At 44.4% G+C, this 16,969-nt stretch overlaps 1 protein-coding gene and 1 pseudogene across 2 annotated transcripts in view; both read right to left on the bottom strand.

The window, feature by feature from the left end:
• Nucleotides 1-16,969, bottom strand: part of LOC135376578 (methyltransferase-like protein 25B) — a 45,026-nt gene that overhangs the window by 21,415 nt on the left and 6,642 nt on the right. The window contains exons 6-9 of one of the 2 annotated variants that reach the window (XM_064609113.1): nt 13,770-13,913; nt 4,610-4,819; nt 2,139-2,246; nt 298-422 (exon numbers count right to left, since the gene is read on the bottom strand). In XM_064609113.1, coding sequence (XP_064465183.1) covers nt 298-422; nt 2,139-2,246; nt 4,610-4,819; nt 13,770-13,913 — 587 coding nt within the window. The remainder of the gene's footprint in view (nt 1-297; nt 423-2,138; nt 2,247-4,609; nt 4,820-13,769; nt 13,914-16,969) is intronic. The other variant, XM_064609112.1, reaches the window with a different exon arrangement.
• LOC135376579 (uncharacterized) lies at nt 6,598-9,938 on the bottom strand (annotated as a pseudogene).

Genomic DNA, 16,969 nt, shown 5'->3' with positions numbered 1-16,969 from the left:
TGTGTACATTGACAAAATGTCGCTTCGGGAAATAGAAGCTGATGTTATCAGGCAGAGCTGGAAGCGCATTAGGAATGCATCGACAAATTTTTCCAGCCTACTAGGGCTTACTAAATTTTATTTTGAAACGAAATTCGTTTTTTCGGACTGCTCAATTATTCGGACTTTTGCGCGATCCCCGCACAGTCCGAAAAATCAGACGGTGATTGTATTACGGTGTCATATGATGCAATATGTACTCGGGGCCCATACAAATAGTTTGCAAACTTTTTCAATGGTTTTCAAGGACCCACGTACCTCTGTAGGCTTAGAACTTGCTCTGTGCACACAATTGCTATTGTTGGATGTTCCCTGTGCTCTCCGTACGTATACGTGCAATTGTATCCGAAGCTCTCCATCTGAGGGTGCAACGTACCTAAAGGCTGACAAGCAAAGGGAAGCTCGCGTTACGTCTGACGCAGTTTTTCCTCAGTCTAAGCTGCTGGGGGCAGAGCGAACTCATGTATCTCTTGCATATTGTATTCTCCTATTAAAGAGTTGAACCTAACAGCTATAGGAAACATTAGCTGGCTCAATTTGTCAAAAAGCACAAGGGGCAGTGCAAGGAGTACAAACGCAGTGTGCAACAGATGCTGCCCTTGTGCAAACTACACTAGAGCCTAATCAAATAAGGAAGTGTAAGCCTCAGATCGTTTGTCACAGACGTCTGCACTGCATCACAGCATTGACTACTGTGATATTAAATGACTCGATGAGCAAACATAGGAACTACATTAACTAAACTGATTGCCAGTCTGCATAAGATCGCTGATAAGAACTGCCTGCCAGTGCCGCCAAGAGAAATTATGGGCCCTGGGGATGGGTCATGCTTAGACAATCCTCACGTCTCGATAACATAGTCTAAGTATTTCTTCTTTATATGATTACGATGGGCATCCCCAGCTACTCCCCCCTTTCTCGCTAGCCTTGCCGCCAGCAACTACAGCTACACTTTCACATCCTCTGCTCCATAATGCATGAAATGTTGCACAGACACCAGAGGAAGTGCAGCATTTCAGTGAACTTTCGCACTTTTCTCCAATCGAATGGCCGTGTGTAGTGCAAAAGCTGCAGCTCTGCTGAATGAAATGCAGGAACTTGCGCCATTTGCACTAGTTCACAGAGTGCAGCCCAATCAAAGTCAGGTGGGTCCTTCCACGCCCAGTGATCCAGCTGTGCTGCTCAACCATCGCCGATTTTTACTAAAATAATCGTGCTTCATTGTAGTGGAAGACATATACCACATCCAAAATATTAACCTCAAATACTGAAGCATTCTGACACTAGGGGGCTCTCAACTTTGCGCCTTGAGCAAAAACCATGCTCCATCTGGCAATGTGTAGTGAGCATTCTACTGCACCAAAGAAGCTTAAAATTTTTAGTTGTTTTCCGAAAGGACCATGCCACCTACTGACAGAGTAGCGTGGCTCTATCGCAAAATTTACAATTTTGACGAGTCTGCGAAGCACTCGAAAATTTGCCCAACTTTGACATTTTTTATAAAGATAACTACACCTACTAAAATGCTCTTTTTCTTTTTTTGTTCAGGTGGGAGGCACATCAGGACTACTTCGTAATAAAAAAAGAACACAGTATGGTTACGGTTGTGTAACACAAATTTCAGCAACAGCAGCGTTGGCACTGGGCCGTCATTTTAACTGTCTAATTCTAGTCGAAGCAGTGCATGGCAAGTCAACGTCAGTGCTGTGAGATCATTCTGGAACCACAAGCAATCACTCAAATCGATTCTCCCTCGATTGCCAAGTGAAGCCCTTTGTGGCTCCTTCGGCTGTTGCTTAACTCTGGCATCTCTTTATGTACACTTCAGCGGCACGCAATGCAGAGCCTTTGCGTCTATGTTGTTTTGACTCAGCTTTGGCAGCTCGAAAGAGGAACAAAGCCAGAGTTGGACTGTTGCTATAAGAGAGCTGATTATTGTACAAGTACCAAGTGCCCCCCACAGGTACAGAACAACCAGTCCAAAGGGTACAAAATTGTATTGCTTCTGGGATAGTGGCTGGTACCATCTGCCCTTCCAAGTGCTGGCCATAAACATACCAAAGTGAACACTGCCTTTCTGACAAACATCACACACCTACCTGTGTCAGAGGGAATGTCTCGCATAACATGCTCAAGAAATGTTTGGAATGAAGTGAAGTGGTCCTTCCTTGCAACATGACGCCGAGACTTCTTCCACTGAAGACCATCTAGAAGACCAGACATACATATCAACCGTTAAAACATTACCAGATTCAACAGATGTCTTACTCTGTTGCAAATCCAACTGTAATGCATAGCAACAAAATAAAAATAATTTATAGCAAAGGACTAACGAAGTGAGTACAATGGCGAACGAATATCAACACTTGCTGTGTCCGGTTTGCACCACATCAAATGTGTCAGCAGGGATACAATTGTCCTCCAAATCATTGGTATTCAATTTTGTTATAACCACATGGTGTGTTTTTCGTTCCCTGCAAAGTGTACTTTTGCTTTGTCAAATCTGCTTCTTATGTGCGACTTATAGTTATAGCACACTGGGAATATCAAACCTAATGACTTCTGCTGACTAATATGCCACAAAGGGGAGATTAAAGGAGCAATGCAAAAAAGAAAAATAGCTGTTTCCGGTTGCAGTGGGACATCCGATCACTGCATAACCTTTCCCTGCTAGCATATCTGGTGCATGCATAGCAGATGTTCAGACTCCGAGGTTCAAGCACCCATGTGACAAAAATTGCCAGCACCTAATGTTGCTTGCCTCTCTCATGAGTGTGGCCATGGCACAGGGGTGCACCCTCCAATAGTAGTGCTTCCTGTCTGTAGCAGAAGACTTTGCTACACCGACTGAGAGAATATTTCTCGTCAACCGTCCCACATTTGACAGCCCTTCACAGTACCACGTCTTTATAGCTCTTTTGCACACTAAGATGCACTGTGATAATACCTATGTTCCTCAACAAAAATATTTTTGTGGTTGCTCCTGACACGATGCATGATGAATTAAGCATGGTTCTAAGCAATCTCAAAAGTCATTTCCATGTCCTTTTAAGAGCTACTGCTGAAAGCCAGCTAGAATTTCTAGAATCAGCAATCATAAATGTTCAATCACAGACCAGTGAGCAAAACTGTTGGTTGCACATATTAGATACAACATGCAACATGTGTGTAATATGTCATAATGCTTATTGCTAGGACACAGAATCAGAATAGTACCAACCTAAGATAACGATAAGCACTGCTACTAAGAGACAGGGATCCTAGGGACATGCTGTGTGTCTTATTCTCCAATCTTTGTGACACGCACACGTATCTCATGCTTTGTTCTTGATCACGAAAAGTAACTGCAACCACAAACAGTACGATGAAAGATGAAAGTCACTGAAAAGGCTAGCCAGCTGTAGGACTCGAACCCACATCTTCTGGATTACCGGTCCAGGGCTCTACCAATTGAGCTAAGCTAACAGGCCTTCTCAGCGACTGCCAGCTCAATTGGTAGAGCCCTAACCCGGTAATCCAGAAGATGTGGGTTCAAGTCCTACAGCTGGCTAACCTTTTCAGTGACTTTCATCTTTCATCTTTAATTTCTTAGGCAACTTGAGGCCTTGTATGTGATTGTCCCTTCTATGTTGTTCCAGCCTCAGAATATCAGTTCTCCCATGTTCACAAACAGTACGCTGGAAAGTGGATGTAACGATGGAGGCACAGGCTACGCATTGAGCACAGACATTCTGATACCCTGACATTGCACAATCATTTCTTGAACCTTTACAGGTTCCTCTTTGATCATGACTCATGAGAAACCAAAAAGTTACAGTCTAAATAGAACTCATATTAAGGTCTGTTGTCGTAAGGTCGTGCACGAAAGTATTGTTTACCGTATGAGTAAATAAATAAGTTGCTCCTACTGTTTAATATCATTCTTTGATTTATTCACCACAGGCAACTTTACATCGCCTATTTCTTTTGCCTTCGTATCTTCTGACTCATATTAGTGAAAAACATCCAGAAAATAATGAATGCCTTCATCCTTACATAGCTCTAGTTGAAGCTTTTTATGAATAAACATATGACAGTTACATTGTTGCAATCTAACCTATGATGAAACTTTCCTAACCATTTTTCAGTGGCACATATTCAGTGGTTAATTCCTCACGTAACATGTAAATTTTAAGCGCACATGCTGCAATGAGGGTGGCAAAACAGCATTTAACATGCAGAGAGAACTGCAAAACATGAATAAAGAAAAATGTCCATCTACTTTCCTTCCTGCCTCATGACTGGTGAACCTCTTTTGTGAATGCTATCAAGCACAAGCTAAGGCCTTTTTGGTGCCTCCCATCCATTCTCCATTTGAAGGCACAGTGTCGTCTGCTTCAGCCAACTGTCACAAACAATTTAAAACAATCGATGCAATAAGTGGCAGCCTGACTGACTCAAGATGGCTTCTTTTTGTGGGACTTGTAAAGATTACTTCCCATTTGAGCAGCGATCATACATTGTTTACTCTAAGAGGTGTAGCCCTTTATAAGCGCCTTCGTTTCAAAACTCTATTTCTGGCAAAACTTACACTTTTCCACAGCTAGCTGCAGAACAGCCCTGAAGAACACATGACGTGAGTGTCTCTCGTGATGACTCACTGTCTGGTGCCTCCACTCATCTCTGGTTTCTTGGCAGGCCAGCCGAAGACCAAACTTCATACCATGCTTCAGGGCAGGGTATCTATTCTGCATAAGTCCTTTTATTGCATCGCTGAGTGGGAAATAGCCTTGAAGGACACCTGGAAACAAATTCATTCAGTCTCAATGTTGGTAGGACACTGGATATATAGATGTTGTGGAGACTTCCAAGAAAAACCATATAATCTACCAGATGGCATTATGGGAAGTTGCATCAGGAGGACAGGGAGGACATGACCTTTGCCATTGATGGCTTATCTGGGCTTCAAAGTGCTTGATCTGGTCAGCAGACCAGCATTTACTCCAATCATCTCCATTGCTCCAAAGCACATGGCCCTCTCACATAGAATGAGCGCAATCTTGCCTGCACTCCGGATGCACGGTTTCAGCTTGTTTGCATATCAAAATTCTGCCGCAGATATTCAACAGACATGCTCATCTCATGTTTTTTTTTTTTTTGTAAAATGGGTTTCAATGAGCACCGTCTTCCTTTTTGCTGTCTCTCTTTTGCGCAAATGAATCCTTACGCATCCCAGTCCCTGCTACAGCCAGTGGTGAGCGGAAGAGATTTTCCCCACTCGCCCACATCTAATTGCCAGATAAGAGTGTCACACGACCATTACCAGCACCACCAACCTCGCCTTTAGTTCTCGTACTTTTATGCTCACAACAGAACTAAAAAGCCCAAATGGAAAAACATGCAGCAAAACAACGTGTTTCGACTTCTATGAGGCCCTGTTCTGGCTTCCATCTTGCCACAATCTAGCCAATGGGACATTGTGATGTGTTGGCTAAGAAGCCACTCCGAGAGTCAAAGTACTTTGTGCAAAGCTGAGATCACTTGCATACCCTTTGCTCATCAGGCTGCCGTGGTAGAGCATGATCTACACATTATGATCAATCATTGTGGCACTGGTGATAGTGAGAAAATAGCAGTGCAAGTTCAGCAAGCTTGGGTTGGGTGAGACCTTCTATTCATACCTACAAGTATGAAGACACAACAAGCAGAATACAGTACCTCCTGGTCAAAGTATTTTGTGTGTGTGCTATGCAGTACATAAAATGCAAAAAATAAAATAAAATAAAACAGTAGATAAATAAATAACGCAAAGTGAAAATCAAGTAAAAACAACAACACCACTGGATAATATAATAATAATAAAAAAATAATAGCTAAAGTAAGATGTATTTGATTTATTGACTGATAGCATCATCCCCCATGTCCTGCCTTAAGGCCAGAAGAATACGATAACATTAGACAAGCGGCTCTCAGAAAGAAGTAAACAACATATTCCCTCTCCTGCACCTGCTTCATGTAGGCAACCATTATGTGTAGCGCCACCCGTTTGAGGAACTATTTCCCAACTTTTGTTTTGGACTGTAGAGCGACTAATGCCTACATGTAGAGGCCTACAGGAAGAGACATGAGCTATCCTTGCAGAAACTTTACTTATCCCTTTATTGCACCCACAGATTCAATTGGTTTCACAAGATTAAAAGGGCAATGAAAGGATATTTGACAAACCTACAATGATTTTCAATTTGCTCCTCCGTACTAAAGCATTCACCCTGTGAAGTATGAAATTCAAAATCGTCCAAATAGCGAAAATATCCTATTTCTGCCAGTGAATAGCGGCTGCTATGGCCCGCCTGCGAGGTCAACTGACCTTGACATCACACACAGAGGATGTTGCCGATTTGCGGACAGGCTTTTGGGAGCAAATTGCAAAATTTGCAAGCATGCTTGCAAACCTCGCTACGAAATATCTTTTAATTTGACCTGGAGATAAGCCTGTATATAATCGTTGACACAAAATCTTACCAGATGTGTAATGTAGCCGTTGACTATTAGCATGCATGAGTTGAGGCAGGGGAACAGTTTACTATGGCGGAGTTTCCTGAGCCAGAGTCCGCCACAGTGGCTGGTCTGGTGAAGGCAAGGGGTCTTTTTGTAGGCAGTCTGGTGACGCAACTTGCACTTGTGCAGCGAAATTTGAGTATGTCAGAATGACGGCATTAGCCATTTGTGGAGCTAGCTTCTGAGCTGAGGTGACTATCACACCAGAGGCCGCGTGCTGGAGCTGGACTGGCCTAGGGGGTTCGAAGATGAGACGGGCATGTGTGGATTCGAACCAATCTTCACCAATGATGAAGGGAAGAACATTATGTTCCAAAACGGCAGCTTCGACGATACCTGTAATAGTACCGATCACTATCTTCAGCAAGGCTGTGCCTGCTGGGAGTACTGTGCTACCTCCAACGACAGCGAGTGGCGGCATAGTCCAAGTATTCAGCATGTGACCAGGGACGAGAGATTTCGAGATCAGGGTGATCTTTGATCCTGAATCTGGGAAGGCTTCACATTCTCCTATTCCCGTGACACTGGCAGTAAAAAATGGGCGTTGCAATTGTGATCCCTCCAAGGCCATCGGAGTGCTGTGCAAAGAGGGTTGTGATGTTGTTGCCGGGCTTGGGGTGCTTACTGACGAAGGCGCCGAAGAGCGGCTGCTGCGGCACTTTGACGCTAGATGACCAAACTTTTTACACTTGTAACATACTGCTTGTGACAGGTCTTGACCACTGCGAAAAGCTGGTGCACCGTACTAGGCTGAAATAGCTTGGTACCTGGCTTCCTGCTGGTCTGCTGGCAAGTCGGCTATGCGAGGACGAGAATGTGCTGATGCAACTGCTGACGACTGGGAAACTGACGCTTGTGTTGATGGTTCCGATGGCTTAGTTGTCCGAGGCGACTGTGTGGCAGGCTTCTGTTGCGCAGATGTCGACGATGAGGGACTTGCGTTGTTTTGCTGATAAGCACATTTGTCGACACTGCAACAGGTCGTGATAAACCCTTTGACCGTTTGTGGCCTGTTGGCTGCTAGAGCTGCGGAGATGTGTTGCTCACGTATACCTTGAAGCAAGTAGTCAATTTTTTGCACATCACTGAAGGCTCATTTACACATGCGTTTCAAAAAGCGCCGCCGCCTCGGCGTTCACGGCGCCGCCGAGAGGGGCCTGTCACACATAGCCGAGCCGCCATCCTGAAAACGCGCTTCGTTGTTGTTGCTACCTCAAGATCGTACCGACACTTCTAGCACTTTTCCTCAAAATTTACATTGTGAAGCATGTTCTCCATCTTAAATTATCTTAAAATTATCGTGAAGCATTTCTGCTGGAATCATCAATCGTTGGAATGACAAACGCGACACAATAGCAGAGAAAGAACGGCAGAAGAAGCGAGACACATGTTTACCTACCGACGACCAACACACGGTTACACACAAGTCGTATTTATTTTCGTCAATTTCGTGGTTTGCGCAAATTCCCAGCTCATCGTTGACAGCTCAGACACCAAACAGCTATTGGTGACAAGGAATTTACTCACGCGGAAGCACCAAACACATACACACGCACAAATGACAAAAGATCCCAGCGCGGTATCGGGAGGCCCGCCATTGCACACCGGCGCCAAAACGAAGCCACCTCCACCCCTCCGAGCGCTCCGATTGGCTGGATGAAAAGCGTTCGCGCTTCTGCCCTCCGAAGCTGCAGCACGGAGCGGTTCTCGAAAAGCAGCTGGAAACGCTCCGCGGCTCGCGTTTCGCGGCGCCGCGAACGCGAAACGCGCTCAACAAACGCATGTGTGAATCCAGCTTGAGAGTGACAGCACAGCGTTCAATGACCCGTAGCTTCGCAAAAGTGTACTGATGGAGAGACTGACCATGTTCCTGAGTCACTTTCATGACTTGGTTTTGCCACTCGATCAGGGTCAAGTCCGGAGAAAACGTTTCTTGAAGAGCTGCGTTCCATGTTGTCCAAGTGTCAAACTGGCTTCCAAACGCAAGGTGCCAATTACGAGCATAGCCTTTGAGCTTGCTTGCGGCAATCAGGCGGGTCGTAGCATCCTCTCAACACGCAAGTTGCTGGACACGGCGAACATCCTCCAACCACATTTTAACATTTTGCTTCCGTGAGTCTTCGAACTGTGGTATGGATGATGACAGATCCGGCAGCGTCGTTAGAGTTGTCGTCGGGCGTGGCATATGCTGAAGCAAAGCTGACAGGTTTTGTAGCGTGGCGGGGTCCAATTGTACCGCGGGGGCACCTGTGCTGGTTGAAGACGTCTGTTCGAGAGGCGGAGACGCTTCACGTTGCGCATTAATATTTGTCATCAAACGTTGCACGAGTTCATCCTTTGGACCAGCACTGTCCAACTGCCGTGCTTCCAGTTCTTCTCTGAGAAGTTCTACACTGAAGCGCGACATTGTAGCAGCATCTAACTGTTCCCAAACAATACCTTGCATGGCGTTGAAACGGCGGGGCTTGGCGTGTAGATAAAATGCTTGGCAAGGCGATGATAAGGCTTCAAAAGGGCTTGCTGTTGCGGCTGAATGGCTGGCTAAGGCTCATGGTCGACTGCGCCAAATATGAGCTGAGGCAGAGGAACAGTTTACTTTAACAATTTACTTAAAGAGTGGATATGGCTCGTGCTTAATACCCCGAGGCCGAGACGCTAACTGATTCTCTCCTCAGCCGTTCGGAAACCTGAGAGCGCGCTAAGAGCGACTACAGGTGTTCAAAATACCGGATGCCTGTTGGCTCGCGTTATCTGATCCTTGCGTGCCGATTCTGTGTGCGTCTGTGTGAGCTATTTGGCTGAGTCCGTCGGGTTGTACAATCTCACACATGGGTATCGGAACACGTTTTCCTCTCTCAACTTCTTGGTCAGAAAATGCCTATGTCTGTGGCCCTTTATGAGCTGCTGCATATGGAATGATTCCTAGATGCTATGTGCGTCGCATTATATCTTCCTGCATTGCTGACAATTTGCGTCTCGCCATATTGCTACTGCTTTTGATGGCAGATTATTAACGTTGCTGTTGTCCAAACTGAAACCATGCATCCACATGGTCGTCCACATTTAGCTGGGATGAGTGGATGGCAATGACGTAAGCCTGTTTCGAAGGGATGTATCCGGTGATCACGGCCCGCTATTTTTGTGCGGTGACTGCGCCCCCCTGTGCACTGAATATGGTTTTAAAGTCAATGTGTCTATGATAGTGAGGGCTCATGAGAACCGTTTCCAGCAGAGTACTCAGAATTCGCGCAAACCATTTCATGGTTTCTTTAAATCCCTGCAAAGTCCCAGTAAACCACAGACCTCTACTGGACATACCTGAAACATCCAAACATCTAAGACATTTGGGATGCCTGGTAGATATCTAGATATGTCCACGTTCCATTCCATGGATGTTTCATGGATCGTTGGAAGCTCGTCCGTAACTGTATACTGCAAACATATTTTTATTCGCGATGTATAAATTTGTGCAAGTTTCGCGACCGCAAAAAAATCGTGAAAAATTGTACTCGCGAGCCCAGCTTTATATTGATCCCGCAGAAGAAAACAGAGCTGGAATCACGAAATTAAATACTAGCGAATAACTTCCCAAATGGGATTCGCGAAAACTAATACATCGTGAATAAAAATACATTTGCAGTAAATGCTCTGGATGTACCTGCTGGACATTTGTCACGTCTAGTGGACGTGTTTGTGAGGCATTGCAACGTCTAATGTACGTCCACTCGATGTTCCTACTGGATTAACATACGATAATATAGATGTACGTTTACGAAACGTTGTTTCGACTATCAATTCATAGTAATTTTTATGTACGGTGCTAGAAGAAAGCGAATCCATCTTGCGAGAACGTGAGAAATTGGAGAACAAGTAAAAGCACGTTTTTCCATTTGTTCGCATCCCGCTCTCTGCAAAGTATCTACGTAGCACTCTTCTACCAACACAGGAAACCTGTCAGTTTGTAGGTAACCTCATCATAGACAATAGCCTGAATTACAAACACGATATTTGTCAGGAAAGAATATCAGAAATGTTAGCGGGCAGGTTGACTCATTGCAGACGTACATATTAACTGCAGAAACACATCCTCGTCACCATTACAAACGTTTTTGGCCCCCACTACACTTAACAAACATCCCACAACTATTGGTATTTTAGTGTATGTTCCATCCAGTAAGACAATAGAGGCTACTGAGAAATGCCCAGGCAGTCTCAGGTGGGGTATGGCCACGGCTACGGCATTTGCGTTGTTCATGCACACAAAATAGCTAAGTTAGATTTCCAATCCGGTCTATATATTGTCATATGTTAATCCCGTAGGAACATCGATAGGATGTATATTAGACATCGCAATGCCTCATAAACATGCCCACTGGATGTGACAAATGTCCAGCAGGTACATCCAGAGGACATGCATTTATACAGTTATGGACGAGCTTCCGACGATCCATGGAACATCTATCGAATGTAACGTGGACATATCTGGATATCTACTAGACTTCCCAAATGTCCACTCTGTACCATCCTCTGGATGTCCATTGGGCGTTTTTGGTTTACTGGGATATTCCAGACAACTACAGAAAGCTACGGGCATTTGGACTCGCAATTCATGAGTTTCATGAGGTTGGAGTGATTCACAAAGTATGAAAACTCTCACTGACCTGGCAAACAGCATTCTTTGGGACATTTTAAACCACTGGACACTGAGTCGACACCCATTAAAATATCATTCTTGCATTTGACCACTCCCTCACAAATCTCAAATGTGTATAAGCTTGAAAGTCAATGTCAGAGTTTGCAACAAGAGAGTTGCAACAATGCAGAGTTTGTCAATGAAGGCAGAGTTTGGCTTCATGTGGGTGCTGTGAAAACTCCAACCGTTTATGCTGCCCTATAACCAAGCCTCTGAGTTCTAGCAGTCTTTTTTTTCTCAGGTGAACTCCATGGTAGAGCCACTCAGAATACGAAATGTTCACGAAAAATGCCACAATCTGAATTCACCAAAGGTCACTAAGTTAACAAGGGCAGACAATTTCCTATAGTGATAAGTAGGGCCCGGATTTATAGGCATTTGCCTGAAAACGCCTATAAATGCCTAAATGAGACATTTTCAGGCTTATTTGCCTTTTCGCCAGCTTTGTCCCATGACTGTCTTTTTTCCGCTTGTTGTGTTTCGTAACTGCCTTTTTTGGCCCATGCGGACAACTTGCAGGCATGAGTCACGCTACAGTCGCATCACAAAAGCAAAAGGAATGCATTAGCTCGATTTCCGTGCCCTCTTGAATCATCACCTGACTCAGAGCACGCGACCTTTATGGGCTGAAACAGTGACCTACTAGTTTTGAGCTGCAGTTACATTGTCACGTACAGGACAATTGCCCCCTTTTGGTAGCCTCTCTCAAGGCAGGTCGCCTAGAGCTCTGAGGTCGCCCAAAGAGAGGCTACTAAGACGACCTGTCATTGGACTGTTCACATCACTGCTATGCGAGGCTATCTTGTCTTTTGGTAGTCCAAAGTAGTGTGGTCCCGACATAGTCATTGCGACGATCAGCGGTCATCGGAATTCCAGCGCCAAACCGAGCATGCCGAAGGGAAAAGCAGCACCAGCAGTCCGTTGCAGACGGTGGATTGCCGAATTCGGCGAGGTATTTTCAACACACGGAACCATACTCTCCTGTACGGCATGTGAAGCTGCAGTCGCCAGCGAGAAGCAGTATCATGTTGTTCAACACGTCGCCACCCAGAAGCACATTTCGAGTGCCAACAAGAAGAAGGTTGCAACTCCACAACTCCTGGCTGATGCGTTCAATGGACGGTCAAAAGGTAACGAATTCTCCAAGGATCTGTGCACTGCGTTTTTGTCCGCAGATATACCCTTGTGGAAACTAACGAACGGCGATCTCCGGTGCTTTTTGGAGAAGTATACGAAGGAACGCGTACCCGACGAGTCAACGTTGCGGAAAAGTTACGTGAAAGAGTGCTACGAAGAGACCCCGACTAAAATCAGGACCGAGATTGGCGACAACTACGTGTGGATGTCCGTGGATGAAAGCACCGATGCCAGCGGACGCTACATGGCAAATTTCGTCGTGGGAGCGTTGAAGCAGGATGAAGCATCTCGCCCAATCTTACTGAGCACTGAGGCCCTAGACAAAGTGAATCATTCAACTATCGCCCATTTTTTTACGGCCTCTCTGGACCTTCTCTGGCCCGGAAACATACAGTACGAAAAGGTTCTTCTCTTCGTGAGTGACGGTGCTTCCTACATGTGTAAAGCTGGGAATGGACTCAAAGTGCTGTACTCAAAAATGATTCACGTCACGTGTGTCGTTCGCGCCATGCACCGCGTTGCTGAAGTCATTCGCTATTCCTTCCCTGAAGTGGACGCTCTAATTTCCAACACGAAGAAGGTTTTTTTGAAGGCTCCATCCAGAGTTGCGGCTTTCTGAGAGTTTGCACCGAGTATTCCACAGCCACCGCAAGCGGTTCTTCCACGATGGGGTACATGGCTAAGTGCGGCCATGTACTATTCTGAGCACTTTTGCGCTGTGAAAGTGGTTCTGCAGAAGCTTCTAGACGACGCTGTTTCTGTAAGTGCAGCGAGAGAACTCTTCAGCAACCCAGAAATTGAGATGCACCTGGCTTACATTAGTGCCCACTTTAGCTCGCTCACAGCTAGTATGACCAAGTTAGAGACAATAGGACTTCCCCTAACCGAAGCTTGTAGAACCCTACAGCGTGTGCGCACTGGAAGGGAAGGGGTCCACAGCCGCTGCAAAGATGGAATTGTTGATTGGAAAGAATTCGGGGCTCTCAACAATTTTCCAGATTGGGATGATCCTCCGAGGGGAGGAAGCAGATCTTGCAGCTGAAGAGCTGAGCCCGTGGGAAATAGCCTCTTTCAAGTTCGCACCCGTGACATCTTGTGACGTCGGGCCAAGTTTCTCGAGATACAAGGCACTCCTGCGGGCGAACAGGATGAGCTTTAAGTTTGAGAATTTAAAGATGTCATTTATTGTCTCGTGTTACTGTGGAAATGTATTGAAAAATGAACAGATATGCAAATAAATGGTGTTAATTTATCTTGCCTATACATGTATTTGCCTATTTTGTGACTTTTAGAGCCTAGATGCCTGCCTATTTCGTACTTTTTTAGCGGCTATAATTCCGGGCCCTAGTGATAAGGCTGTTACCTGATTTGTCTTCCACTTTGTGGTAACAGCATCCGATGCATATAGCTGCACTGACTTGTTCCATCTGATGAAAAATTTGCAGAAATGTTGGAGTAAGGCGTCCACATGCGTGTAAAGCAACCATGATGTAGCGATCGTCAATTTCTGAAAGTTAGAACCAAACATTTTGGTGCTCTTGCATATCACAAACTATTGCGGTTCCAATCCTTGCCCCAAGCCCCTACCCCCAATCCTACTATTAAACAAAGCTTGCAATAACAGGTTCAAAATACTCGCTGCAAAAATTAAACAGTGTCAGTGTGGCACACGCTATAATGAAAGTGTGCATTCTAACATTAAATATAGTGTAATGCAAAAGTTTCTCGGTATCACATGCAGGTACCAATTAGACTCAATGAAAAAACATTAATTTCCAAGAACGGTGGAAACCACAGGAGAAAACCTTTACAGTAGAGGTGATGTTGCCGAAAACTTAATTGCAATGCTGATACCATCCCAGCAAACAATAAACGTCTAATGGACATCCAGAGGATGGTACAGAGTGGACATTTGGGATGTCTAGTAGATATCTAGATGCTTATGTCCACGTTACATTCCATAGATGTTCCATGGATCGTCGGAAGCTCGTTCATAACTGTATAAATGCATGTCCTCTGGATGTATCTGCTGGACATTTGTCACATCCAGTGGACGTGTTTGTGAGGCACTGCGACGTCTAATATACGTCCTATCTATGTTCCTACCGGATTAACATACAACAGTATATAGACTGGATTGCAAATCTACTTTTCCAACTATTTTGTGTGCATGAACAACGCAAATGCCGTAGCCGTGGCTGTACCCCACCCGACACGGCTTGGGCATTTCTCAGTAGCCTCTATTGTCGTACTGGATGGAACATACACTAAAATACCAATAGTTGCGGGATGTTTGTTAAGTGTAGTGGGGGCCAAAAACGTTTGTAATGGTGACGAGGATGTGTTTCTGCAGTTAATAGGTACGTCCGCAATGAGTCAACCTGCCCGCTAACATTTCTGATATTCTTTCCTGACAAATATCGTGTTTGTAATTCAGGCTATTGTCTATGATGGGGTTACCTACAAACTGACAGGTTTCCTGTGTTGGTAGAAGAGTGCTACGTAGATACTTTGCAGAGAGCGGGACGCGAACAAATGGAAAAACGTGCTTTTACTTGTTCTCCAATTTCTCCCAATCTCACAAGATAGATTCGCTTTCTTCTAGCACTATACGTAAGAATTACTATTGAATTCATAGTCGAAACAATGTTTCGTATACGTACGTCTATATTATCCTATGTTAATCCAGTAGGAACATCGAGTGGACGTATATTAGACATCACAATGCCTCATAAACATGTACACTGGATGTGACAAAATGTCCAGCAGGTACATCCAGAGGGCATGCATTTATACAGTTATGGACGAGCTTCCAACGATCCATGGAACATCCATGGATGTAATGTGGACATATCTGGATATCTACTAGACATCTCAAATGTCTTAGATGTTTGGATATTTCTGGTATATCTAACAGACGTTTGTCGTTTACTGGGATACTGTGACAAAAACTGCTAATATGAGGTTCCACTGAGCAATTACAGTGAGACAGAAACAACAAAAATGAGATAGCCTCAAGATTAAAGTGCATATACATACTGGGACATACCCATAAAAGGATGTTCCATGGTACACCTATCTAACTTTGACCTCGTGCTCATGCTGTGCTACATTACATCCTGTTGCTGTTGTGCCCAAGCTCATGCTTTGTCATCATGTATGGTATGTTATCTGTGTCAAGCTCATTGTAATTGTTTCAGAAGAATTTTGTTAATGATTCTTGTCTCTGGCTCTGTGTTAGTGTTGCACACCGTAATAGTTTTCCAGAGAGCTCTCACAGTTCCTGCATAAAACCAGTGATGGGCAAAGTACCTCAAAATTGTACTAAAGTAAAGCACCGAGTACCTCGCACCTGCTGTACTTTAACGACAGTACATAGTACCATCCTAGAAATGTACTTCAACTGAAGTACAAAGTTGTTTGCAAAGTACTCTAAAGTACTCATCAAGTACATCACAACTTTAGATTGTATTGCTGGACATTTCACACTTGCTGGTGATAAAACATGAGGTAATTATCTTTCGACTGTTATCTTCAGAAAGCTTTTAGCCAGCATTTTTTCCAAGTGCTAGCTAAAAAACATGTATAGTTTACAGCTGACTCATTAATATGAACCACATGAAATGATTTTGCGACCAAACTTTGTTTTTGTATTGCCAATTGGATACTTGAGTACTTGAAAGGAAAGTACCAAAGAAAATTACTTAAAAAACAATACAAAGTACACAAATCGAAATGTAATTTAAGTAAAGTACAAGTACTGAGAAATATACTTAAAGTAGTACTTGAGTACTTGGTACTTCAAGTACTTCCCATCACTGCATAAACACAGGAAGAGCACTTCTACAAGCCATGGGTAAGCCCCAGACTTTCCTGCGATTCTAAGAACGTACAGAGAATTTGGGGTTTTGTATAGAATTTCGCTCAGTCTTGACTGAGGAACAAAGCTTTGGTGGCGGAGATGGATGTACCTATAGGTCATAATGCCCTTTCTTGCATCACCAAATTGAGAGGAACATAAACGCATTTTATGTTTGGAACTCTGGTTAAGCTCACATCCATCATGTCTTCTTCGCTTTTGCTCTCATAGGCAATATCCACAGTGCACTCCTCATGGTCAAAAGTGCGATGGCTGAGCATTCAGACTTGGGGGGAAAAAAGGGTGCAGAGGTTAGTATGATGGTGAGGAATTTCTGCCGTTACAGCGTTAACTATGTTACGCTAGTGTTAAAACAGCACAAGTACCACATGATGCTCAGCTACAACTGTATTTTGGATTTGTAGACAATTTACTTCTGTGTCACGCAAGTTAATAAAGATTCTGCATTAGTATATCTCTGTCAGCATAGATGCGCGAGCACTTTCTGCCGAAAATTGCAGAATTTCTGTGTCCCTGCGGCAGAATCTGAGATTTGCCGCACCAGGAAACCGAAGGCCATAGCCATGGGCCACCCGCTTCCTTTTCAACCCTCTAAAATCAGAAGTGTTTTTTTGTTGTTGTTGTTGTTTCATCTGTTTTCAAGAACTTTTAACCATTGGAGGGCCCTGTCATTGTTTGTTGTA

This window comes from Ornithodoros turicata, unplaced genomic scaffold (assembly GCF_037126465.1).
Source record: "Ornithodoros turicata isolate Travis unplaced genomic scaffold, ASM3712646v1 ctg00001161.1, whole genome shotgun sequence".
NCBI classification, from domain to species: Eukaryota; Metazoa; Arthropoda; class Arachnida; order Ixodida; family Argasidae; genus Ornithodoros; species Ornithodoros turicata.
The sequence above is the reverse complement of the archived record's forward strand: the minus strand, read 5'-3'. Positions and strand labels throughout refer to the sequence as shown.